Genomic DNA, 23,964 nt, shown 5'->3' on the forward strand with positions numbered 1-23,964 from the left:
TATAAAAATATAAACAATTTGATTTTATTGTTATTAATCCATTTGATAAAATGTACAGATAATATATACTTATGATTTAACTCTTAATAAAATTACATTTATACAAAATTACTAAAGATGTAAAATTAATTATAATTCACGTTAGTATAGCTTAATCATAACATTTAATCATAAATTATCAAAATTAAAATAAACGCATCTCCACTCTCAAGTAGATACATACTTTATGGCTGCCTATATTGTGTAACACTGCATCAAGTTTTGTAACAAACCTTCTCTGGAAGAAGTATTTGCCTGCTACTATAAAGATTTCAAGAACTCTATGTACAAAAATACAAATTATTGCTTCAACAAAACCGGAACAGTAAAACACAAATACATATTCTTTAAACAAAATTGGGTTGAACGCAATGCATTTGAATGCATTTACTTTTGAAAATTAAAAAACCTTCAACATTTGCTATTTCTTCTTAAAAGCGAGTGAAAAAATTACGCCATGAACAAATTTTATGTAATATATATTCTTTCTTTTTAGAAACGTGTACAAGTTACAGAAACAGATATGATGAACAACAGTTGTTCATTAATTAAAAATCTCGGAAACTCATTTTGGGATCCATCATTTTTCCACCCCCGCGTCCTCTGCCCCTTCCACCTTTTCTACCTCTACCTCTTCCTCTTGAGCCCATGTGCCTGAAACTTCTACCATGTTTCATTTCCACAAGGGAATGAAGCAACTCGTCGCATAGAATGCAGCCACGGTGCAAGGTTGCTCCGTCTTCCAGAGGAGTTGTTTTCTTGTTGAAGTCTACTTCTATGATTGAAGAGTCACATTCAGGACACCGCTCTTTAGTTGTGGAGATTCTGTGTGCACCTTGTGCAAGAAAAACTAAGCAATTACACATGTTACAACAAAGTCGCCATCTGGGAGCACTTATTGGGTCTAAGACAAGTGTTCCACTGCACTCTGGGCAAGCACATACACCCTGGGAAACCAGAGAATTTGGGCAACTGGGATGAGGGCACAGGCTGCAGGGCATGCCAGATCCCTTGCCAATCTTGCCAGCACTACCAGTTTTAGTGGTATTGATGAGTGCTTCAATGCCTTCGAATGGGGGATTACTGTAGCAGTATGGGCATAGTGGGAATGATTTACCATCTGGGCCAGGCATGGAGCAAATTAAAAGCTCAAAATTGTCCAAAGGACAAGACAATTCTTTGTACAGCTGTAGAAAAAATTGAAGCAAATGTGAATGACAGGCATTTGGCAAACCAAACAACACAGCAACAACGAAGATTAAATGAAACGGTAAATATCCAATGGTCAGCACATGTGTTAGGAGAATAATAGTTTTTTAAGTATTTAGTTTCTAGAAATGTATTCTGTTTTGCCTTTATCTTCTCTGATATTGTTTTTCTTTGAGCTTGTATCTTGTATAAGCTGCTGACTCTGTATTTCGAGTACTGTGAAATATATCAATCATTCTTGCAAAATATTATTACCATCACTCCTTCTCAACTACTTTTAACTTTCCCAAGTATATTATTCACACTCAATCTGCTGGAGCAGTGTTTGACAAATATTACCAAAACCCAAGCCCCTTCTTTCTTTTCTTTCTTATCTTTGTTCCGCATCTTGAAGGGAGAGAAGCCAAAATAATAATGTTGATTACAAGTTTAGACAAGTTAGGAAGGAACTGGATGGTGAAAAGGTACTCTAAAAGTCCTCTTGCTCGTGATCTAATAAACAGTGAAGGGACTGGTGCATGATAGCACACATAATGTAGGTCCGTAATAATCTTAAAAGGAATGTTCATATAGTCATCCTCCAATTATAGTGACATGGTAGTTGTTAAACCACTCCAAGTACGAAAACTGTAACACATTCTGAAAATGAAAAGGAAATCTCTCAATAGTTTGCTGACAGTGAAGACATTTTATACCTGCATATCAGAGGTCTGAAATTCGTTGGATTTTTTTATATTGTTTTCAAGGAAAAAGGCACAAATGGTTGAAAGGAAGTCAGCCCCAATAACAAATTAGCTTAGGAAAAGAAAGTGGAACGAAGAAGGAAGAGATAAATTGTAAACAGGGAAAGATAGGAAGACTTTGCTCTTCAGAATAAGGATGGGGAGAAATGTTAACAATGCTACTTAATACAATCATACAAAATACTTTTGATAGAAACGAGTTCACAATAATATAAATTTACCAAAATTCAACAGTTTTTCAAGAGTCGATATTATTAGACAGGCTGTATAATACCTTGATAATTCCCTTCTGAGGAAGATAATAAACCTCCTCACATGTACCACAATACAATCGTGGAGGCTGAGTAGAAATGTACTTCATATATCTCAAGCATTTACCACATTTACTCAGAATACGCCCTGATTCAGTAAGCGTAGAAAACTGTGCTTCAAATAATGCATCCATATCTTCAATCTAAGCAAGATAGAAAGCAACAGAATTAGTAACAATGCAACCTACATCCATGTGCAACTTAGTAGCAAACGTCATGGGGACTTGTGGACAATATTTGAAAAAGAAAGAATAAAGAATACATGGAATCTTTCTACTCAAGGATGCATATGGGATAAATCCAGCATACATCAATTCACCGATGCATTAAGAGGAGTGCAAAACCTCATAGCTTTTACAAAAGCATGTGTTATCAATAAAAGGTTTGACAGACAACAGTAAGAATAGATTGTAAGACTGAAGCAAAAGATGTAAGCCAGGGAAATACGGGATAAACTGTGACCTGACAAAATTAGAAAGAAAACAAGAGTATAAATTAATTTTAAATTTTTACCCAACGTAATCTTCAGATTAGGGTTGGAGGAAGGAGAATCAAGAGAAATCGTATTGAAGCACAAAACTAACTTAAATCAAGAGAAATTATTTAGTATAAATAAATAAAATTCTAATGTGTTGTGAAATTTGAAAAGACAATCATATTGAACCATATTATCACGAAGAAAACACGAACAAGCACTAAACCAAAGTTAGCCAACCTTTTTGACAAAGTAACTAAACTTCTGTGTGAACTGTTGGATTACATGCTGCACCACATGTCGATGATCTACCTGACCCTTGGCAATAAGAGTAATCTGTTGCTCAATGAAGCTACGAATATCGGGCAGGCAGAGATCTGGATCTATAGTTTGATAACCTCTTACTAATGTAATGCCTAATGGGGTCGGGACAAGCTTTCTGCCTGCTTGTACCTGCAATTTGATTAGATGAATATCCAGACAATGATGCATCCATATAGGCTACAAGTGTATACCCATTACCTGCACATAATTCCGCTCACATATGTTGTTAATATGTACGGGAATTGATGCATCTGTTCCTATTCCATTTTTCTCCATCAGGGATATCAGCTCACTTTCAGTTAGGTAATCTGGAGGACTGGTAATCCCCTGTAGAACATGCGGTGTTAGCTATCCATAATATATATAGAACTCTAATACAAAATATGTTTCAAAAAAATTCTTCTAAAAAATGGTTATATATGAGTCAACCATCCCTGGCCTTTATTATAGTTGAATATAAAACTGAACAGTTCCCTTTATGGTTTACACCACCAAAAAAGACAACAAAAAAGACTAGAAATGGCTAGAAATTAGGATCAAATATAAAATACTGCATACAGAATCTGAACGAGTCAAGAGTCACCACAGTTACCTCATAGAGCTCCAACTTTGATACTTCTATCTTCTGCCCTTTTACAAATGATGGAATATTTTTATCATTTAAGGCCAACCAAGGCATTATAGCAGTAAATCCTTTGGTAACAACATGCTGCCCTGTACAATGAAAGGACTCTCCGCCAATGGAAAACTCAACCTTCCTCCTGGAAGGATGACAATAATGTATGAAAAGCTAGATGTTTATAAAGTTCAATAAAGCGAGGGCATGTGAATATTTGCAATGGTTTAGACAAAGATTAATCTTAGAAGAAATAAGCAGAAATATTATGCCAATATATTCTGTAAAAACTATATTATTATGATTATGACAACAATATGGGGGAAGCCATATCCTGAATATTCTACCATGTGCACTTAGATACAGTCTGACAAGGAAAAATTGAAAGAGAGAAAATTCCGATAGGTTGCAGAGCCTACATATTTATGAATTTATGACCTTGGCCCCTATTACATTGTTATAGAATGTTTGACATTTGTACCCGTACTCCAGTATTGCTAACATTATCAAAATGTTTAAATATTTAAATAGATAACAAGGAGAGACCACAACAAACATAAATTAACAAGATTGCCTCAGATAAAACAATCCAAACAAAGGCACAGGACATTTGTGGAATCACTTGACTTAAGTCAAAACCATAAGGTGATGATCAAGAAATATTGAAACAGTACAATTTTTTACCTTATATACTTGCAGTCCGGAGACACTGTGCCTATGAAGTGTTGACAAATATATTGGTAGAGCTTCCAAGCATCATTGCCCAGCATATCTTCTGCTGCTGATCTCATTGGAGTAATGGGAGGATGGTCCCCTACATCTGTTCCTAGACGAGGTTTTTGATAACCAGCAGTAAGTAGTCCTTGTACATAATTACCCCATGTTGGGTTATTTTTTTGTGCAGAGAGTACACCAAGAAAGTCAAATGAAGGAGGGTATGCTGTGCTTTCCGTGCGTGGATAGCTAGAGAGACATTGTGCAGAAACCAATCAAATGTTAGTACATGCTACAAATTAAGAAAATATAACATTACTAATAAGAAGACTAGGAGATTGTGAGAAAACCTGATGAAACCTTGAGTATACAACCGTTCAGCTAGTTGCATAGCCATCTGAGGTCCAAATCCTAGAGCACTTGAAGCAACCTGGAAAGAACATTGTACCCAAGTTATTTGACATTAACTCAAGAAATTAACATTGAATCCAGAATAAAATATAGTTGTCTGATTTTTAAAGCAGATTTTTTAGTACAAACATTAACAGCTCTCCGGAATAAAGCATCATTCCATAATAGTGGAATTTTTCATTTAATAGATATACAGAAAATTCAAACGTAGCCATTATTTATATTATAAAATGTTATCATTTCCAAGTGATTCTTAACCTTTAGAAGGTTTACTGTGTTCAGACCAACAGGACGACTTTTGGTTTCCTGTTTTTCTGATATTTCAGTCACTTCCAGAAGTCCATCTTCGGAAACGAGCTTTTGAAACATCATAGCAACCTGAAATGGCATAAAAGTATCTAAAGGGTGCCCTTCATTTGTTGGTTTGAGACAAAGAATGAACACAAATATACAGGAATAGAATTGTTCACATTTATGTCAAACAATTTGCCACGTTGCCATTCTAGCTGAATTTCATAGCCACTTTGAATTATGTAAGGATGCAAACTCCAAAACTTTTCTGACTTGAAAGTGTTTATTTGTAAATATCGCTGCACGCAAAATCCTAAGGTAGGAGTCTGACACGGTCCATAGCTGAAATAGGAAGAAATTAGTACAATCAATAACCTCATCAAAGTTTAAACAAAATAAAATTATTGACTCCAGAATGATGATAAATTAGAAATTAGAAAATGTGTGATATGTAATCTCCTGCTTCTGAATAATGTTGAGATGTGTGTATTGCAGCTTGCATTACCAGGTGGCAATGCATGTCAAACCTAGGAACCTAAGCAATCTCAGGTCCTGAATGCATAAAAGAACAAGAATAGCATAACAGAACAAAACAAAGCACAGCAAAGACATAATGATAACATAGCCATTAATTTATGACAAAGGGATTAATAGCTACTTGAATAAAAAAATTGAAAGAGAATCAAACTAGTATATCATATCACATTACTAATTGTTCCAAAAGCTTCAGCTAAATGGATTTGTGATATATACCAAGCTGATCTTGAGATCAGCAGTATCATTGCAAGAAGAATAGGAAGTTGATCAGTCTCTTTTCAGATTTGCAGAAACAGAATGAGGCTTTAAGCATTGTGAACTTAAGACATTAGCAGCCTTGTGGGGTTTAGTAGTCTCAACTATCTGAGCTTTCTGCGGTCCAATTAATAAGCCTAAAACTAAGTAAACCCTCACTGCAATCAACATCAACTAGCTAATTTTTAATTTTTGACACAACTCATATGGCAAGGTTAATAGTTGAAGCACTAAAATGCAAATCTCTATTCAGCTGTTGCTACTCTGGGATATGCAGAAGTTACATATTCTGATTTCAAATAATTCTAAATAATAAGAAATGACAATCATTCTTCTTCATCATCATCATCAACAACAAAGTCTTATCTCACTGGGTGAGATTGGCTGCATGTATGGACACACGATATCAATAAACATAGTTAAAAATCAAAGCCTATCTTTCTTCACGAATTAAAAATAACTAATTAGAAATATGGAATAACAGCAAAAACAATACAAGAAGAACAATAATAAAAATAGAAAATGATATACACAGAGCAGAAAACTAACGAGATGACCCTGGAATCTAGGTTGCCATATTTTCCCTGGAAATAACTCGTTTGAAATCGAGTAAAGGCAACTCCAACTTTCAAATCTATCTCTTGCCTAGCATCTACCGCCAATGCCTCATCTTTATTAGGTTTGACAAGGTTGTCTAAAGCCTTCACAACATCTTTCTCAGTAACAGAAGAGAACCGTGCACGGTAAGTATCATTTGGTTTGAAACCAGTACACTGTATAACTGCAACAACATTCAATATTTTATATGGTTCAAAATATGATTTGCAATTTTGAAGTTAATTAACTCATTCCAAAAAATACTGAATGTGAAAGCATGATCTGCACCAAACAAGATACCCCACTATAACACAAGGCAGGATTAAATGTTCACTGCAAATGGCAAAAGGGGATATTTTGAAATGTAGGGAAGGCCAACCTCCGGCTGTGTAACCAATACACACAAAGCACCAAAAAATAAATAGAAAAAATTAAGTCCTTAACATAAATATTGCACAGAAGGCACTCTTAGCTGGCCATTTCTTCATACTACCTAAAGGAGTAAGTAAAACAACGAAAGGATAAAAACTTAGATGCAAATACTAAGGTCCCAGTACTAAACAAATCTAGTGACTATTATAGACTAATAGTCTTTCTAAAGGACAGATTGGGCTGAAGAGTTATGTTCATCCTATAACAAGGGTACTGTGGCAGCATTTTTTTACATTTCAATTTTCTATTTTCTTTCTGGGCAAGCTACCTTAGACAACTACAAGTCAATTTGTTCAATGGGCTAGGGTTTTTTTTCAATAACCAAATCAAAACTCACATCAACTAACTTTGCATTCCAATAACAGAGAAAAGACTGGTTATAATCATCAAAGTATCAAAAAATAAAGAAGACTACCAACGACAGTGACATATATGTAAAAAAGAAAAATTATACAGTTACCCTCAAAACATATATTTTCTCCTTCACGATCACAATCTAACCATAATACCAAATAACGACATCCACGAGCTTCTTGACTTAAATGTCTACAAATATGAGCCTGAATGAAACAAAATGTGTTAGTAACTGCAGCAAATCATCACAAATAAGTCAACTATAGATGACAAATTTCCATGTGTTATAACTAATTTGTAAGAAGTTAGCAAGCATCAATGGAATTAACACTCTTCAAAATGTAGAGAGTGGAATGAAGGCCAAAAGATACAGCTCAAGTCATTTCAATATAATCAGGCCTTTACAACACCCTGTGAAAAGCATTCAAATCAGTATCAAGTCTAACACCACTGAAACAGAAGATGGTAGAATAAATAAACAATAAGATAGCTTAAAATGAAATTATAAAATGAATATTTATCACCCTTGCTAAGAGTCAAGATCAAGTGAAACTTTGAAATGATACCAGACCTTCTTTGATAAAGTAATCTACACCCAACAGCTTAGATCTCATTTTCCTCATTGTCACAAGTAAATTTAAATACAAAGTAACAAATCACTATCAACACAATTGTGAAAAGTGTGTGCACTGTCCATTTTTTAAGGCCACTATATTCACTTAATATGATATTTTAGAGTTATAGCAACTCTTGGCTTCATTTTTTCCAAAACTTCTACAACTTTGCATCTAAAAGCAACGTGTCTACAAAATTTATGAACTGTGTCAACTTTTCTTCAGAAAGCTGAAGCACACAAAATGACCTTCCACGCCCTTACCTCTATCACTTTCTACTAACTTAAGAAAAATTCTTAATAATACATCTTAAAAATACATAATTATTTGTGATAGAAAGTTATATCTATTTTCCATTGGCAAGAAAAAGTTTCCTATTATGCCTGCAGCCTTAAGCCCCTTTGTAGTATTCAAAACTAGAAGAAATCAAAAATACACGAAAACTATAAAAAAAAGTTCCAGAACATTTTCCCTAAGTGAATTTCTAGGAACCTTCAGAAAACATTAAGAAAACCGTCACCAATCTTTAGGAAATGTATATAGACAGATAGATTACTAACAAAAATTTAATGTTACTGTCTGGTCTAACTTCATATTAACTGTGAGCATATAAAGCATCATGAAATTGGGTTTCAGTAAGGAAAACAAAGACAAAAGTAATCTATCTTGCTCCCAATAACTCCAAATAATGTATAAATGATTTTATGAGAAGACACAGAGGAGCCACTGCAACAACTAAGCCTCTTCTATTGTGATTTGTGAATCATGTCCACCAACAAGCCACAGATCTCACAGAAAAGCAGGAAATATTTGTGGAGTAATACCTTTGGGTTTGACTCATTCTTTAGAACCTGAGACTGAAAAAGATCTAACGGATCTGTAGCTGCCCAATCTTGATATTTAGCAGGAAAATCTACACTACATTATCAACAAAAGATAGAAAACCCAGAGTGAATACTAAAACCACTCAGGATTTGAGACATGCATAACGTGCAGTGAGACCAAATAGCATGGTTTGCACCATAAACTGATCCAGCCTTCAAAAAGTTAGTATAAAACGGGACACTTGCTACACTTTTCAATGACAAAAAGATTAAACCACAAACTAGATAGAGATTCATGTCAAACAACTCCAGTGATTTAATCATCTGTGATGCACTATCCTTTCCTTCCTTTGATCATATGGAAGTTGTGGAACAGCATCGTAATATAGAATTTCTTGCTTTGCATGCCACTCACTGAATTTCTACAATGTCCATTGACATCTAATCTAATACAACTTCCATTCAACGAGAGACATGACAAAAGGAGTGTGCAAATGCCTAATATAATATTTTAAAAGATATAAAAAAAATAAAAGTAAAAGTTTAATGAAAATCTTATTAAGTGATCTCCTCGAAAAAAAGATAAGAAAAAAACCTGAATACGTGCCCAATAACGGATGTTACTTTAAAATATGCAGGCGACCCAAGAAACTTCCCGTCAAATTCATGAACTTCCGTACTTCCCCTTCTCGTAAACGCCTGCTTACATAATGTGCTTCAAGAAGTTTAGTTTAATTTTTACTTAAAGCTAATATAACATTTTTACACTGAGTGTAAAAAATTTATACTGAAAAATTAATCACATATCATCTCAAGTATGTGTAATAATTATAAAAGTTAACAAAATTATCATACATGACAATAAGTGATTAAATCAGAGCAAAAACTGTCAGTGTGTTCTAATTAAATTACAAAAGTGAAAAAACTTATCATACATGGCAATATGTGATTGAATAACAGTGCAAAAAACTGCAGTGCATTCTAATCAGACAATAATAGTAGAACTCAATTGCGTATTTTAGTAACTGTTTTGTTTTCATTTTTCATTTTAGGCGGAAATCAAACAAAGCTATAAACAGCACGACCACTAGGTTTTGAACGGAGGAAACATGTGTGTAGGTTTTGAATGGAAGAAACATTTATATAGGTTTTGAAGTAAGAGGATGTGTATGCGAAATGCGAAAAAGAGTACCTGATTTCGAGAGAGAACAGAAGCAATAGAGAGAGCGATGCTAGGCTTCTCTGCGACCTGAAAGGAAAACCACACAACAAAAGGTCACAACAACAACAACAACTGCAATAACACAAATGGAACCAATATCCTTGAGAGAACTGAATTTCTCTTACCATCAGAACTTTGGGAATGGGTGGCGCCATCGTTCTCTTCTTCAACTTCTCTCTGCTTCAGCTGCGCCAAGAGAGAGAGTAAACAACGAAAACCAGTATCGATTTCAAACAAGGGATTAGAAATGTGAGCTTCGTGGGCTCTGAAATAATTTTTAAATAATAAAAGATTAATAAAGCTAACTCAAAATAATTAAAAATATGAAACAAATATATGTTAAAAAAGTAAATATTAATTCAAAAAACTATTTTATAAAAAAATAGTTTCATTGGAGTTTTTCATGATATAAAAAAATTAATTCAAAAATTGAAAAACTTAGTTAGAACTTCTAATATAATTAAAACTTAAATTGAATATATTATAAACACAAGTACCTACATTTTATAATAAATGGAATTCTAACTTTGACTTTAAACTATATATTGTGAATTGTTATAACATTTGCTATCTAAAGTCTACATTTTAAAATGTCTCCTAAATCACTTTTGTATATTACACTTTATTTTGTAATAAAAGAATACAATTTAATAATTACTTTGTAGAAATTTTAAAAACGTTGATTTATAGTTTTTTAAAATAAAAATTGTTTTTTACATATAAAATTCAAATAACTTGTGATATATTAACCTTATTTTAGTAAGATCTCTTATTTTTAGCCAATAAAGCAATAATAATAATAATTTTTTAAACATTATTTGGTAGAGAAACTTAAACAAACTCTTATAAGTCAAGTTTTATGTCCTCAATTAGAAATCTGGAAGTAGCTTCCTATATAATTTTGAATACTGAAGTTTCTTTAAGAACAATTAAAAAGTAATAACTTATATGTCTTAATAATTTTAGATATATACATAACAATCTGTATGACATAATTTTATGTGTCTGACTTTGTGTATAACTTTCAATCGAGAAGAGAAAGACTTAATTTTATTTTTTTAATGAATAACATTTTTCTCAAAAGAACTACAATAAAAAGTAATTTTTATCTCTTTTGCTTTAAAACTCGTCAAAAAGGACCAAATCTTCAACTCTATTTTTTAAACAAACATATTATTAAAAAAATATATAAATTCACGATCAAGAACACTCAGTGAACTTAAAAGAAATCCAAAAAATCTCTAAACAATAGAAAGATAGGAACCAAAAATCGAACTATTTAATCAAATTAAAGAGAAGGAGCAGCAGAAAGTTCGAATTAAAAAGGAAAAGAAAGAAACAAAATTTGGCCTTATATCAGAACCCATCCTTAAGATAACCGAGAACAGAGTTTTGGCCATGTCTTCAAAAGCGAAGATTCTGCAGAAGCTATCCAATGATAAGTTCAGGAATTTCAACAAATTAAACATGTTATGTCTTGTATTGCTGCTGATTACAGATACCAAAAACATCATTAACAAAAGTGAAAAAAGAACAAACATAATTAACTACAGTGGAAAAAGAACAATTGCAGTAGTTACAGAACACATTCAGAAGAAGTTTAGAACACAAACTTATCATATAAAGTTACATTAATATTTTCTCTGGTACACACCATTGGCATACATCTGTTACAGATTTCAACTTGCAGTAGAAATTTGCTGTTCTCCCCACATACACCGTACAAAAAGCATATGCAGGAAAAACTATTACCAGAGAATGAAAAGCTCACTTGAAATTACAAATACCGCCATGCATATCTAACCTCATATATATATATATATATGAATGCATGCACAAATCTTAATTATATAATCTTCACTGGTTGTTGTTGTTGGTGGTGGTGGTGGTGGATGCAGGGGAAAAGTGGAGGAGCTTCTTGGAATGAATCCAGGGCTTGACCACCACCACTGAGGAGAACATTTTGTGAATCCCTCTGTGAGTAGCAGAGATCTTCAAGTAGTACTTCACCCCTGACACCACTTGTTGTTGCGCCTCAACCACCTCTGAAAAGGTCAACTTCTCGTTATCGCTGTCGTTGTAGAGCTTCAAACCGTTGTTGTACTCCTCCACCGAGAACCTCCCAAGCTCTTGCACTTCCCTGTTTGTTCTGACATCAGGGATCTCCGTCTTCCCCCCGACCAATCGAGCACATGAAGCAGAAGAGAGAAGAGAGAGCAAGGTGACGAAAATGGCGAGAGTCGCAGCCATCACTGAAGAAGCTTAGTTGTTTTTGTGTGAAGTTTGGTGAACTCGGTTGAAGGAGAAAGCAGGAATGAGAGAGGTATATATAGTGAGGTTGGTGAGGGGTGTTTGGTTGGGACACGAAATGTGGAGCTTCTTAGGGATGAGGTGTTTTTGGAGTTGTTTTTGGGGAGAATGATTGAGTTATCTATATCCCATTGGGTTGTGGTTCAAGGCATGGTGGTGCATGGCGTGGTCCTGCTCCATGCATGATGCGTAATTCTGAGTTTGGTGTTTTTGTGAGAGAGTGACAGATAAGCCACCATGCTATTCAGAGACTGCCACGTGTGGAGAATGTATGCATGCATGCACTGCTAGCTACCTGTGCTGTCACTGCGATGATGCCATCATTAATTGATTAGGAAGAGAAGTGAAATGTAATAACCAAAACTAGTTGAATGATTCTCTTCTTAGTTGATTTACCTTTTTTTCTTAAATTATCTCTTCATATTTTCTGCTTTATGCTTAAATGATCTTCGTATTTTTTTCTGCTCTTCTGCTTTTTGTCTTTGTCTGAATTCGAATAATACTTATGAAAGATATTTTAATGCCACATGAATGATTGGGTTTTTATCATGGATTATTATTTTTTTTAACTAAAATGGTCCGTTTAAAAAAAATTACAAATTTAGGTAATTTGTGTCAATTCGACACGACTTCATATGCACAGATCGTTCCAATTTGACACGACTCTGTCATGTTATACTGAAATCGTGTCAACTTGGCACGACTTCTGCCATGTATTTTTTTAAAAACAAAATATTGTTTATATATTGGGTAGTAAGTTATGTAATGTTAAAAATTAATTTGATACATAACTTTTTAAGTGTGGTAGTTTTAACAAAAAAATTGGATAACGTGTATGCATCATGTCCCGCGCCATTAAATATCAAAAAATTTGCATACATAAAATATTAAATATCAAAATATACTTTTTGGCTAGTGGGAAACCATGTCCGACGACAATGTCTTCAGGAGTTAATGACTTAAAGTTTGAATAAGCTGATTATCCAAACATAATTTATACACGATTATCCAATTTTTTGTTCTTTAAAACAAGCACTCTTAAAAAAATTATATATCAGAATAATTTTTAACATTACATAACTTACTACCCAATATATAAACAATTTTTAACATTACATTAACACGACTTGCCTTAATTTATATTTTTTTTAAAACAGACCCAATTTTGATAAAAAAAATTAATAATCCAATTCATTGCCTTTCTATAATATAATACAATAATAATAATAATTGAATTAATTGTATATATAATATTGATTTTTAATTATTCTACATTATCATGGAGAGTGGCAGTGGTTTCTATTTGTTTGTTTCGTGCTTTCGATTTTGAAAAGAAAAGTGTATATGATTGAAAAGTAATACTCTTTTCTCATGCATTCTTAAATTCATTAGAAAAATAAGTGACTATTCTTTTAAAACACGTACGTTGAGTAAAATAAATACTTCATGTTAATGTATTTATACCGTATGTCACTTTCGAATATTAGGAAAATAATAATAAGAGACAAGAGTGATAAACATATGATGAATAAAAGCAAAAAAAAAAGGATTATGATGACAAACCATGCGAATAAAGAGAAAAATAACGAGTGGTGTGATGAGATTAAAAAAAAAAATAGGTGAAAAGAGTTTGATGTATAGGAAAATTGATTTTACGTTTTTTAAAATAACGAGAGTAGTAGAAATTTAGTAAAAAAGATAATATATTTACTCAATATAATATGATAATAAAATTTTATGATTTTTGGTACATTTCAATCAATAAAATATAATATATTTAAATAGTATGATTTTTCTTTAGTTTCTGTTTTTTTATCATAATCAGCCTAACTTGTGATTCCTTCATTCTGCACCCTCGTGTTTTAAACATGCACCTTAATGAGATGTTGAAATGTCAAAATTATCCCTAATAAAAGTATTTCAAATTTTACATAATTTTTAATATATTTAAGGATTCAGAAATAATAAAATAGTTTAATACATTTTTGGATTGTAAATATGAATGTCTCTATTTAAAAATATATTTTTAATAATAAAATTGAACATTTAATAAATAAAAATCAGAAATTTCGTTGCACTTGAATACAATCAACAACATAAAAAAAATCATATGAAAAGGTAAAAATAATTTGTCTCCATCAATAAACTCGTCTATCTGCAAAATTAACAAAGTATAACTTTTAATATTTGAGTAAACACTTAAATCTAAGTTATATACATGCAATTTTAATCAGTGAACTGCACAAAATTAATTAAATAAATATTTAATTAACTAATTATATTAAAATATTAAATATTATTTTGTAATTATATTCTTTTTCTACTTGTTGTGTTATTTAAGTTGGTAATAAAAGTTTCAATATTACGAAAAATTAACTTAAAAGAAGCGATAACAATATTATTATTGCATAATTGAATTTTATTGAACAAAGTAATGACTTGGTTTCATTTTCAAGTCAATTGAGTGAGTGTCAATATTTAAAATAGTTTTTTTTTTATTGAAGATCCATTATAACAAGGATTTAGTCATGTAACTACCCTTAATCTAATATTAAAGCAATATTTAATATCAAATAATAACTCATAAAAGGTGGATTATGATAGTGTAATAAACAAATATTTCAATGTATTATTATTGGTTATTTATTATTTCATATATATAAATATTTATGTGATTTTTTTTTTTATTATATCACATATTATGTATACTGATTCATTGGTTAATTTACATGATTATATAAAGAGATATCTTGATTATTTTCGAAAGGAAATATCTCAATTTAAGAATTAAAAACATCTTGATTTAAAAAAGAGTGGCTTAATATTACATATTTTATAATATTATACTTCACTAATTATACATGTTGTTTTTCGAGATTATATAACTAAATAAGTATGACTATACATCAGGATAAAAATGCTTTAATTTTGCAAATTTCAGCAAATATATTTGTAACCAATTTTCTGCATCTCAATAAAAAATGAGTATTTTGATATAGTTTATGCTACTTATAATTTTTCTTTGAAAAATAAATAAATATTTTTTGTGTCAAACAAAAAATTATTTGTCTTTTTTAAAAATGTAATTAAATTGTGTTATCGACCGGAGTTGGAACCAAGATAATTATTGAACCTCTTTTCGGTCGGTTGATCGGTTTGATCTTCACTCATTCCTCTCTAATGAATTTCTTTTGTATTTTTAGCTCCTCCACTTCTCGTCTTCGTGAATTCCGAACTCGGATGATACTTGCAAAAGGAACTCTGAAACTCAAGCAAGACTTCGACACTCGGTATGCAGTGTAATTAGTACCCGATGATGACATACCTATCATTTGAGTTTGTGCTTATTTATATAATTATTGTAGATGATTTGTTATTGGGACGAATTAAAGATTTAATCTGTAATTAAAAATACACCATTTAATATTTGACCTTTGATTGGCCGTTAGTCTTCTACTTTGATGTAGTGGTATCGATCAGTTTTAACCGAACACTGAACTTCAACTCAATCGTATGGACCTGACCGGTAAAATTTGATTTAAAAAAAACATAATTTATTTATCTTTAAAAGGAAAGCCATCATACTTTATTTTAGGTGACATTAAAAGAAGACAAGTGGTGATTTGATTGACTTTTAATTGATTAATCAAGTAATTTTTAAATAATCATAAAAGTTTAAACATTACAAAAATTTAACTTCAAAGGAATTACGGCAGTGTTATTATTAACATTAAAATTTATAAAAACCACTTCCATTAATATTGCAGAGATGATTATATCAATTGTTTAGTTTTTAATGTATTTGTTAATGAAGTTTATTTAATATTAAGTTTGTTAAGTACTCGTCTAATCTCGTGATAATTGAATGATAAGTTCCAGATCCGAGTGGAATCCATCGGATCCTGGTTCCGGGTATCCGGATCCACTGAGACGCTCCAGATCCAACACGAATTCAAAAAGTTAATTTCGCTCTCTCTATTCTCTTTCTCTCTCATTCTTTTTTCTTTCTTCTCAACTATTTCCTCTAATAATTCAAATCCCTATCGCTCCAACGGCTCTTTTCAAACTCCATCATCTTTCTTCTTACCCATTTCCTTCGCTCTCTGTGTTGTTCTCGCTTTGTTCTTCTCTCTGTGTTCTTCTCTCTGCCCCAAAATGAAGCACTTCATGCTCCCAAGAAACCCTCTCAGGGACGCAGAATTTGCTTCTTCAGCAACCCCAACCCCTTCTCCTAGCTCCACCAAACACCGCCCCTCTCGCAAGCACAAACCCTCCAAAGAGAATGATCCTCCCTCCGATCCCAATCTCGCCGTCCCTTCCCCCGCTAAGTTCAAGAGCCCCTTGCCACCGAGACCACCTTCTTCCAACCCTCTCAAGCGCAAGCTCGCCATCGCCGCCGATGCCCTAACCGACAATCCACTCCCCGCGCCCTCCGATTCCGGCGTCAAGGTTGGTTTCTCATTTTAGGGTTTTCGACTTATCGGTTTCCGATGCCTTCTATCTAACTCCGATTTCTCTCTTCTTGCCTTTGTTGCAGGTTATTGTGAGGATGAGGCCGCTCTGTCCCGACAAGGACGAAGGAGATCCCACTGTTCAGAAGGTTTCCAATGATTCGTTGTCCATCAATGGCCACAACTTCACCTTCGATTCCGTTGCTGACACTGTGGCTACTCAGGCAGGGTTTCTATTTTTAGTTATGATCAGTGCCGTTCTTTTGTTTTATCCTTGGCTTGAAAGAAATGTTCTCTTAACGCGATTTTGGCCACAAGGACTGTGATGAAACCGCAGTTTAATCTTCTTCGGAATTATTGATTTCGGTGTTTGATGCGCTTTGGGATCCTGTTTTTCAGCTCGATATTTTCGAACATGTTGGTGTGCCACTGGTGGAGCATTGCTTGGCTGGTTTCAATAGTTCAGTTTTTGCTTATGGACAGGTTTTCTTCTTCCCGTTGACTTTTAATTTAACTTTTAGTATTGTCCTGTTGCTGCCGCTGCTGCTCCAGTGCTGTTGAGTTTGATGATGTTGTGTTTTTGAACTTGCTAGACGGGGAGTGGGAAGACTTACACAATGTGGGGTCCTGCCAACTGTTTGTTGGAAGAAAATGATCAGCAAGGACTTGCACCCCGTGTTTTTCAGCAACTATTTGCACGCATAAATGAAGTAAGCATTGAATTTTGGTTTGTTGTAAAATTATTTGAAGAGTGTTTGCACTTTTTGTTACGTTTACTAACTGTTGCATTTCCTGCACAGGAGCAAACTAAGCATTCTGACAAGCAACTCAACTATCAGTGCAACTGTTCTTTTCTTGAGGTTGATTGACTCTAAATTGCTTCTTCCTTGTTTGAGACCTGTTTAACCTTGTCAGTTAAGTCCATTTAACACAAAGATTGTTTTTGCAGATATACAATGAGCAAATCATGGATCTATTGGATCCAAATCAGAAAAACCTACAGGTAAATTCTAAAACACCATATGTGTTAATTATTTTTCTCGTGCTTCATAGTTTTGTGCTGGAACTGATATTTTTGTTTGTCCAGATTCGAGAAGATGTCAAATCTGGTGTCTATGTTGAAAATCTTTCAGAGGAGCCCGTGTCTTCAATTAAGGATGTAACTCAGCTTTTAATAAAGGTATTTGTCACACTTACCCTACCACTGGTGTTGTATTAAGACACATGTTTTCTTTCTTTTATGATTCAATTTTGAGCATAGTCTTCAGGGGCAATATCATTAGCCTCAGTGTGGAACTAGTTTTAGCCTGCTGTTTTGTAGCTGGTAATTTTCTATGCTTTAAAAGATGAGTTACTCAATGGAAAGCACTGAAGTTGTTTATTGGTTGCCAGAAGAAAATGGAGAGATTTTATGTCATGCATTGATATGATTTTATTTAAAAATTAAACTTTTAGTTTCACTATTGTAAAGATTTCTGGAAGAGTAAAGAGTCTCTCAAAGCACATTTGTCTAGAAACTCTGCTTCAAACGTTTTTCATATAACGTGTTTTACTGTCATCTGCCTTTCATAATGCAGGGATTATCGAACAGGAGAACCGGTGCAACCAGTATAAATTCGGAGAGTTCCCGCTCGCACACTGTTTTAGTTTGTGTAGTCGAATCTCGATGCAAGGTGATACACTATCTCATGACATGGAAATTGTCCAGTAATCTGCACTCTTAGTAATAATGAGTGGACTGCTGATATTATATGATAGAAGAATAGATCCTATGCTAGTCCAGACAACTTAAAGGGTTTGATTAAGCTAGATTAATATGAAAATTCAGGGTGTTGCAATTGAAAGCTTAAGAAATCTATTCATCGTGAATTTGTTATTCTCAGCAATTGTTTGCCAAAAGAACTTTTCTGGAGGGTGTTTTGAAGTAAATTCATGTTTGCAGAGTGCAGCAGATGGTGTGAGCAGATTTAAAACAAGTAGGATCAATCTTGTTGATCTAGCTGGTTCAGAACGACAAAAATCAACAGGTGCTGCAGGAGAGCGATTGAAAGAAGCTGGGAATATTAATAGATCACTCTCACAGCTTGGGTATGGTTTAACTTGTGAGTGTATTATACTGTGAGAAAATATCAGTGTTAAAGATAATTACAAATGGTGAATACCAAGCCAGAAACACAAGAAAGAATAAAATCTTGTATGTGATTTGTCGAGGCTTTAATGCAACCTCAGAAATAAGCCAAATATCATGGTATCCTGAAGTGCAAGCTTCAGGTGCTAGGATAAATGTTAACAAGGACAGTTCCGTACTGAAGTTACAGTTTCTTAATGTTATTAGGACACTATGAATGTAATTTAGACCAGTAAAATGAGGAAATGACAAAACTAGATTATGACAGAGATGCAAGTGTTTTTTGGAATCAAGGATTTCTATCAGGGCCAGTACTTTACTGAGGTTAAATTGTACTGCAGGAATTTGATAAATATTCTTGCGGAGGTCTCTCAAACAGGAAAGCAGCGGCATATACCTTATAGAGATTCGAGGTTAACATTTCTGTTGCAGGAGTCTCTTGGAGGAAATGCAAAATTAGCAATGATTTGTGCTATTTCTCCAGCGCAAAGGTAGTATGTGAAGCACTGGTCATTTAAATTATTTTACCTTCTAATCCTTCTGCACTACAGAATTTTTAAATGGCTTGGTCCTGCAGTTGTAGGAGTGAAACATTTAGTACACTGAGATTTGCGCAACGTGCCAAAGCTATCAAGAACAAGGCAGTTGTTAATGAAGTCATGGAAGAAGATGTGAAGCACTTGCGGCAAGTGATACGGCAACTAAGGGTATATTTTGTTTTTTCAAAATTTTAAATCACCTTCTGTTTTTCCATTCTTCGTTTTGAAATTGAAATAACTTAGAAGTGTATGATATCGACAGGATGAGCTCCATCGAATGAAAGCAAATGGCTACAACACAATGGACTCAAATGGAGGTCATTCAGCAGCTTGGATCCGGCGAAGCTTGAATTTGTTACAATCCAGCCTGAATCGACCACCACCATTACCCCGTCTTGATGAAGATGGTGATGAGGAGATGGAAATTGATGAGGAAGGTGTTGAGGACCATGATGAAGTTTCCTGCAAAGCCATTATGCTGAGTAATTGTAATACTGTAGCTGATAATGACAATGGAATGAACACTGATGATCAGGATTTGACTCAACCTAGTGAGGAGAAAAATATACCTGGTTTGCCTGGCAGTAAAAATATTAGTGAAGAATCATCATGTGAAATGGTAGGAAACCGTTTCTCTTGTACTATGGGTGAGTCTGACCTTGGAAGTTTTGCTGGTTTTTCAGCCCCAGATGTGCCCAGTGATTCTCCTAGTGCAGCAATGAATTGTGTCTCACCTGCCAGCCTCAGCGTAGTTGCTTGTGATTTATCCCCAATCCTTAAATCCCCAGCTCCTAGTGTTTCACCTAGAATCAGTACCAGCTGCAAAAGTCTGAGGACATCAACAGGGTTGTCTCCTTCTGAGAGTGATCTTCATGTTGAAAAAGATTTGGGAATAAAAACTAGCAACAAGAAAAACTCATATTCGGCCTGTTCTAGTCAGACAGCTCCAAATTTCCTAAATAAAACAGAAAATTTAGCAGCAAGCATACGCCATGGTCTTGAAATTATTGATAGTTACCAACACAATTCAGCTTTGAGGCAATCTGCATATAGGTTTTCATTAGGGCCAAGAAAATCTAGATTAATTTTTCCAGTTGACAAAGTTGATGTGGGCCTGCAGACTTCTCTTGATGATGATGTTGTAGAAGATTCTGTTTTATTCACCTGTAGTAATTGTAAAAGCAGAGCACAACTTGATGTCAACAACACTGACAATAACTCAAACCTACAGTTAGTACCTTTTGATTGCCCTGGGTTTGCTGATAAGCCAAAGAAGCAAGTACTCAAAGTAGGTGTAAAAATTCAGTTGCTTTTCTTATGTAGAACCTGAATTCATTATATCAATTATAACTCCTTTTACTTCTGTTATTTAGGCAGTAGAAAAGGTTTTGGCAGAATCTATAAGGAGAGAAATGGCACTTGAAGAGTTTTGTGCCAAGCAGACTTCTGAGATAATGCAGCTTAATCGCCTGGTAAAATTCTTTCTGTTTTATCTAGAACCATATAATTGTTTTTTGTGTACGTTGTTGTTAATGAATGCCTCCCTTGTATTTGTAGGTGCAACAGTACAAGCATGAGATGGAATGCAATGCTATAATTGCACAGACCAGGGAAGATAAAATTCTTCGTCTTGAGAGCCTAGTGGATGGGGTTTTACCCACTGAAGAGTTCATGGTGGAAGAACAAGAGGCACTTAACCATGAACACAAGGTAGAAATATGTTCTTTTATGGTTTCACATTTATGAACAATAGTCTAATATTTTATGCTCATAATGTATAATTACTATCAACAGCTGTTGAAGGATAAGTACGAGAATCATCCAGAAGTTTTGAAGATGAAGATAGAGTTGAAAACTGTGCAAGATGAATTGGAAAAGTATCAAAATTTCTACAAATTTGGGGAGAGAGAAGTGCTGATGGAAGAGATACAAAGTTTGAGAAGCCAGCTTCAATTTTATATTGACTCTTCATCCACATCATCAAGGAAGCAATATCCGTTATTGCAATTGACGTACTCGTGTGATCCCAGTACGGCAGCAACCCTCACTGCCATTCCAGATTTGACCGATGAGAGAGATGAGACAAATGAAATTCTTGCATCATCCAAGAACGATATTGAAGCAAATGAAATTCTAGCATCATACAAGAAGTATAATGAAGCAAATGAAATTCTAGCATCATCCAAGAATGATATTGAAGCACAATTTGAACAAGAAAGAATTAAATGGACAGAGGCAGAAAGCAGGTGGATTTCTCTTTCTGAAGAACTTAGAGCTGAGCTAGAAAGTAGCAGGTTGCTATCTGAAAAAAGGAAGCGAGAATTAGATGCTGAGAGGCAGTGTACTCAGGAGCTTCAGGAAGCCATTCACATGGCTATAGAAGGGCATGCAAGACTTTTAGAACAATATGCAGATTTGGAAGAGAAACACATCCATTTGCTTGCAAGGCATAGACAGATCCAAGATGGAATTGAGGATGTCAAGAAAGCGGCTTCCAGAGCAGGAGTAAGAGGTGCAGAGTCCAAGTTCATAAATGCCCTTGCTGCTGAAATTTCAGCTTTAAAAGCAGAAAGAGAAAAAGAACGGAGAATCTTAAGAGATGAAAATAAGGGCCTACAGTCCCAGTTGAAGGACACTGCAGAAGCAGTACAAGCTGCTGGTGAACTGCTTTTGCGGCTTAAAGAGGCTGAAGAAACTGTCACTGCTGCACAGGTTAGCAACAAGTCAAAATACCTCCATGTTTGGTTTTATTAACTGAATGACCTTTTGTTATGTCTAGTTGCTATGATTAAAATTTCACTAGTATTTGATGCTTTTCCCCCCAGCACTTTTCTCCGCCTCCATGTTTCTGTCAACATCATAGCATCGTAATTTTTTATGATAGTTGTATATAATTTAGTTCCTAACAAGAAAACTTGTGTTCCTAGTTTGTTCAGGACTAAATTGTTTTATTGGCATTTCTTGTGAACATGTCTTCTTATTCGCTCTCAAGCCATCAAGAAATTGAGAAAATGATAGTCATAACTTTTGACGTTGAACTCAATTTAATTTATTTGCCGCAGTTGATGATGAATATTTTCTCTAGTAGTAGTGACATTTTTAAACAGCTCAGTCAGTTTTTCAACATGAAATTTGCAGAAACTGGCTCCTACGATTAACTTTTGAAATTTGAAGTCTTTATTTGCTGCAGTTGATGATGAATATTTTCTCTAGTAGTGGTGAAATTTTTAAACAGCTGGGTCAGTTGGGTTGACTAACATGTAATTTGCAGAAACGGGCTATGGATGCAGAACAGGAAGCTGCCAAGGCCTACAAACAAATTGACAAGTTGAAGAAGAAGCACGAGAAGGAGATTATCACACTCAATGAGCTCCTTGCAGAAGCACGTTTGCCGAAGGAATCAGTACGGCCAACTTATGATGACGATGTCGTCATGCCCAGTTATGACGACTCAAAGGAGCAAAACAGTTTTAATGATCAGTTTGAGCCATTTCACAATAATGCAGAGTATGGCGAGCTTGCAAAACTAGCAGAACCATCATGGTTCTCTGGTTATGATAGATGTAACATATAAATATATCATCACATTACAATGTGTCATTTGTATTAATTTGTTCATATATGATTTGAAAAAATTATTGTATTCTTTGGTTCTTACTTTTTGTGAGCATAAACGAGTTTGTCTCCGTTCATCCCTCACTCTAAAAACTATTTTGAGTAGGCACAACATTTACCTGATAGAGATTGTCGGTTGCAAAGTCTCTTCATTCTTTGTATTCTTAATTCCAATTTATGAAATTATTATCATTAATACATTTCCATTTTTTTCCCAATAGCTGAAATTTAGGTTGGAAAGGGTAAATAATTGAATTAAATAAACTTAATATCTTTTTTTTTTTTTTACTTTTTTATTATGTATGTGCTTTGGTTGCTTTCATTAATCTTTTTTAATCATGATTTCACCTATATATACATAGATACATAATTTTGGTTGCGATTTTGGTGTTTAAATATAACTAATATGTTCAAAATATTTATTATAAATTATATATTTTCAAATGATCTACCAAATGAAATAAAATGTGTTTTTGATTTGCACCGTTTACTAATGTCTGTTGTTTGTTTTATTCTTAATGATTTAAAAGATTTTGTCTTCTAATTATTCATATTTATAAATTAAATTATAAAGTTTTGGATATTCAAGTTCGAAAATAATGTTACTTCTGCATTTGACTATCCATAAGCTTATTTGGACAACATAAATGACATTTCAAATCCCAACATAAATGAGTTCTGGATATCGAATCCTCAATACCATTCTAGACATAAAAATCTGGAATCAATAACTCACTTCTGATATGATCATCCAAAAATTTAAATAAAACACGAAAATGACCTTCTAAATATCTAAATCCAAAATATATAACAATCATTCTGAATTTTTACATCCATAAATAAACAAAGAAAACAAGAACAATATTAGATTTTAAATTTTATGTTGAGTGCATATCTTAAATAATATAGTGGAATGAGAAAGAATCTATTATTTATAAGTAAATAATTTTTCT

At 33.7% G+C, this 23,964-nt stretch overlaps 3 protein-coding genes across 7 annotated transcripts; 1 reads left to right on the forward strand and 2 right to left on the reverse strand.

The window, feature by feature from the left end:
- Positions 1–489: 489 nt before the first annotated feature.
- On the reverse strand, positions 490–10,262 carry LOC137815274 (DNA topoisomerase, type IA, core). 5 transcript variants are annotated; one of them, XR_016515554.1, is made up of 15 exons: positions 10,094–10,233; positions 9,939–9,995; positions 9,342–9,445; positions 8,747–8,840; positions 7,415–7,514; positions 6,475–6,706; positions 5,313–5,475; positions 5,101–5,220; positions 4,782–4,861; positions 4,402–4,680; positions 3,694–3,862; positions 3,300–3,428; positions 3,018–3,220; positions 2,266–2,445; positions 490–1,226 (listed from the first exon to the last, which is right to left on the reverse strand). XR_016515554.1 is itself a non-coding variant. In XM_068618396.2 (15 exons), exons 1-15 carry the CDS (start codon positions 10,121–10,123, stop codon positions 588–590), a joined length of 2,589 nt encoding a protein of 862 aa, XP_068474497.2. In that variant the 5' UTR covers positions 10,124–10,262; the 3' UTR covers positions 490–587. The 5 variants fall into 5 exon arrangements, 4 of the variants coding, with proteins under 4 accessions (XP_068474497.2, XP_090151395.1, XP_090151401.1 ...); XM_068618396.2 differs by having other exon boundaries at positions 3,018–3,230; positions 10,094–10,262; XM_090295269.1 differs by lacking the exon at positions 8,747–8,840 and having other exon boundaries at positions 3,018–3,230; positions 10,094–10,219.
- A 1,305-nt stretch (positions 10,263–11,567) lies between these two features.
- Positions 11,568–12,280, reverse strand: CYS2 (PHYTOCYSTATIN 2). The gene has a single exon (XM_068619213.2). The coding sequence runs from the start codon at positions 12,216–12,218 to the stop codon at positions 11,826–11,828; it is 393 nt and encodes a 130-aa protein (XP_068475314.1). The 5' UTR covers positions 12,219–12,280; the 3' UTR covers positions 11,568–11,825.
- Positions 12,281–16,269: 3,989 nt separating this feature from the next.
- Positions 16,270–23,223, forward strand: LOC137815280 (kinesin-like protein KIN-12B). Its single transcript, XM_068618409.1, has 16 exons — positions 16,270–16,727; positions 16,816–16,953; positions 17,129–17,212; positions 17,323–17,439; positions 17,530–17,589; positions 17,679–17,732; positions 17,817–17,909; positions 18,307–18,402; positions 18,672–18,817; positions 19,199–19,348; positions 19,435–19,564; positions 19,659–20,684; positions 20,770–20,868; positions 20,954–21,106; positions 21,191–22,108; positions 22,668–23,223. The coding sequence occupies exons 1-16, from the start codon at positions 16,434–16,436 to the stop codon at positions 22,968–22,970; spliced, it is 3,861 nt and encodes a 1,286-aa protein (XP_068474510.1). The 5' UTR covers positions 16,270–16,433; the 3' UTR covers positions 22,971–23,223.
- Positions 23,224–23,964: the final 741 nt, after the last annotated feature.

Source organism: Phaseolus vulgaris, chromosome 1 (genome assembly GCF_051622355.1).
Source record: "Phaseolus vulgaris cultivar YP4 chromosome 1, ASM5162235v1, whole genome shotgun sequence".
Lineage (NCBI taxonomy): Eukaryota > Viridiplantae > Streptophyta > Magnoliopsida > Fabales > Fabaceae > Phaseolus > Phaseolus vulgaris.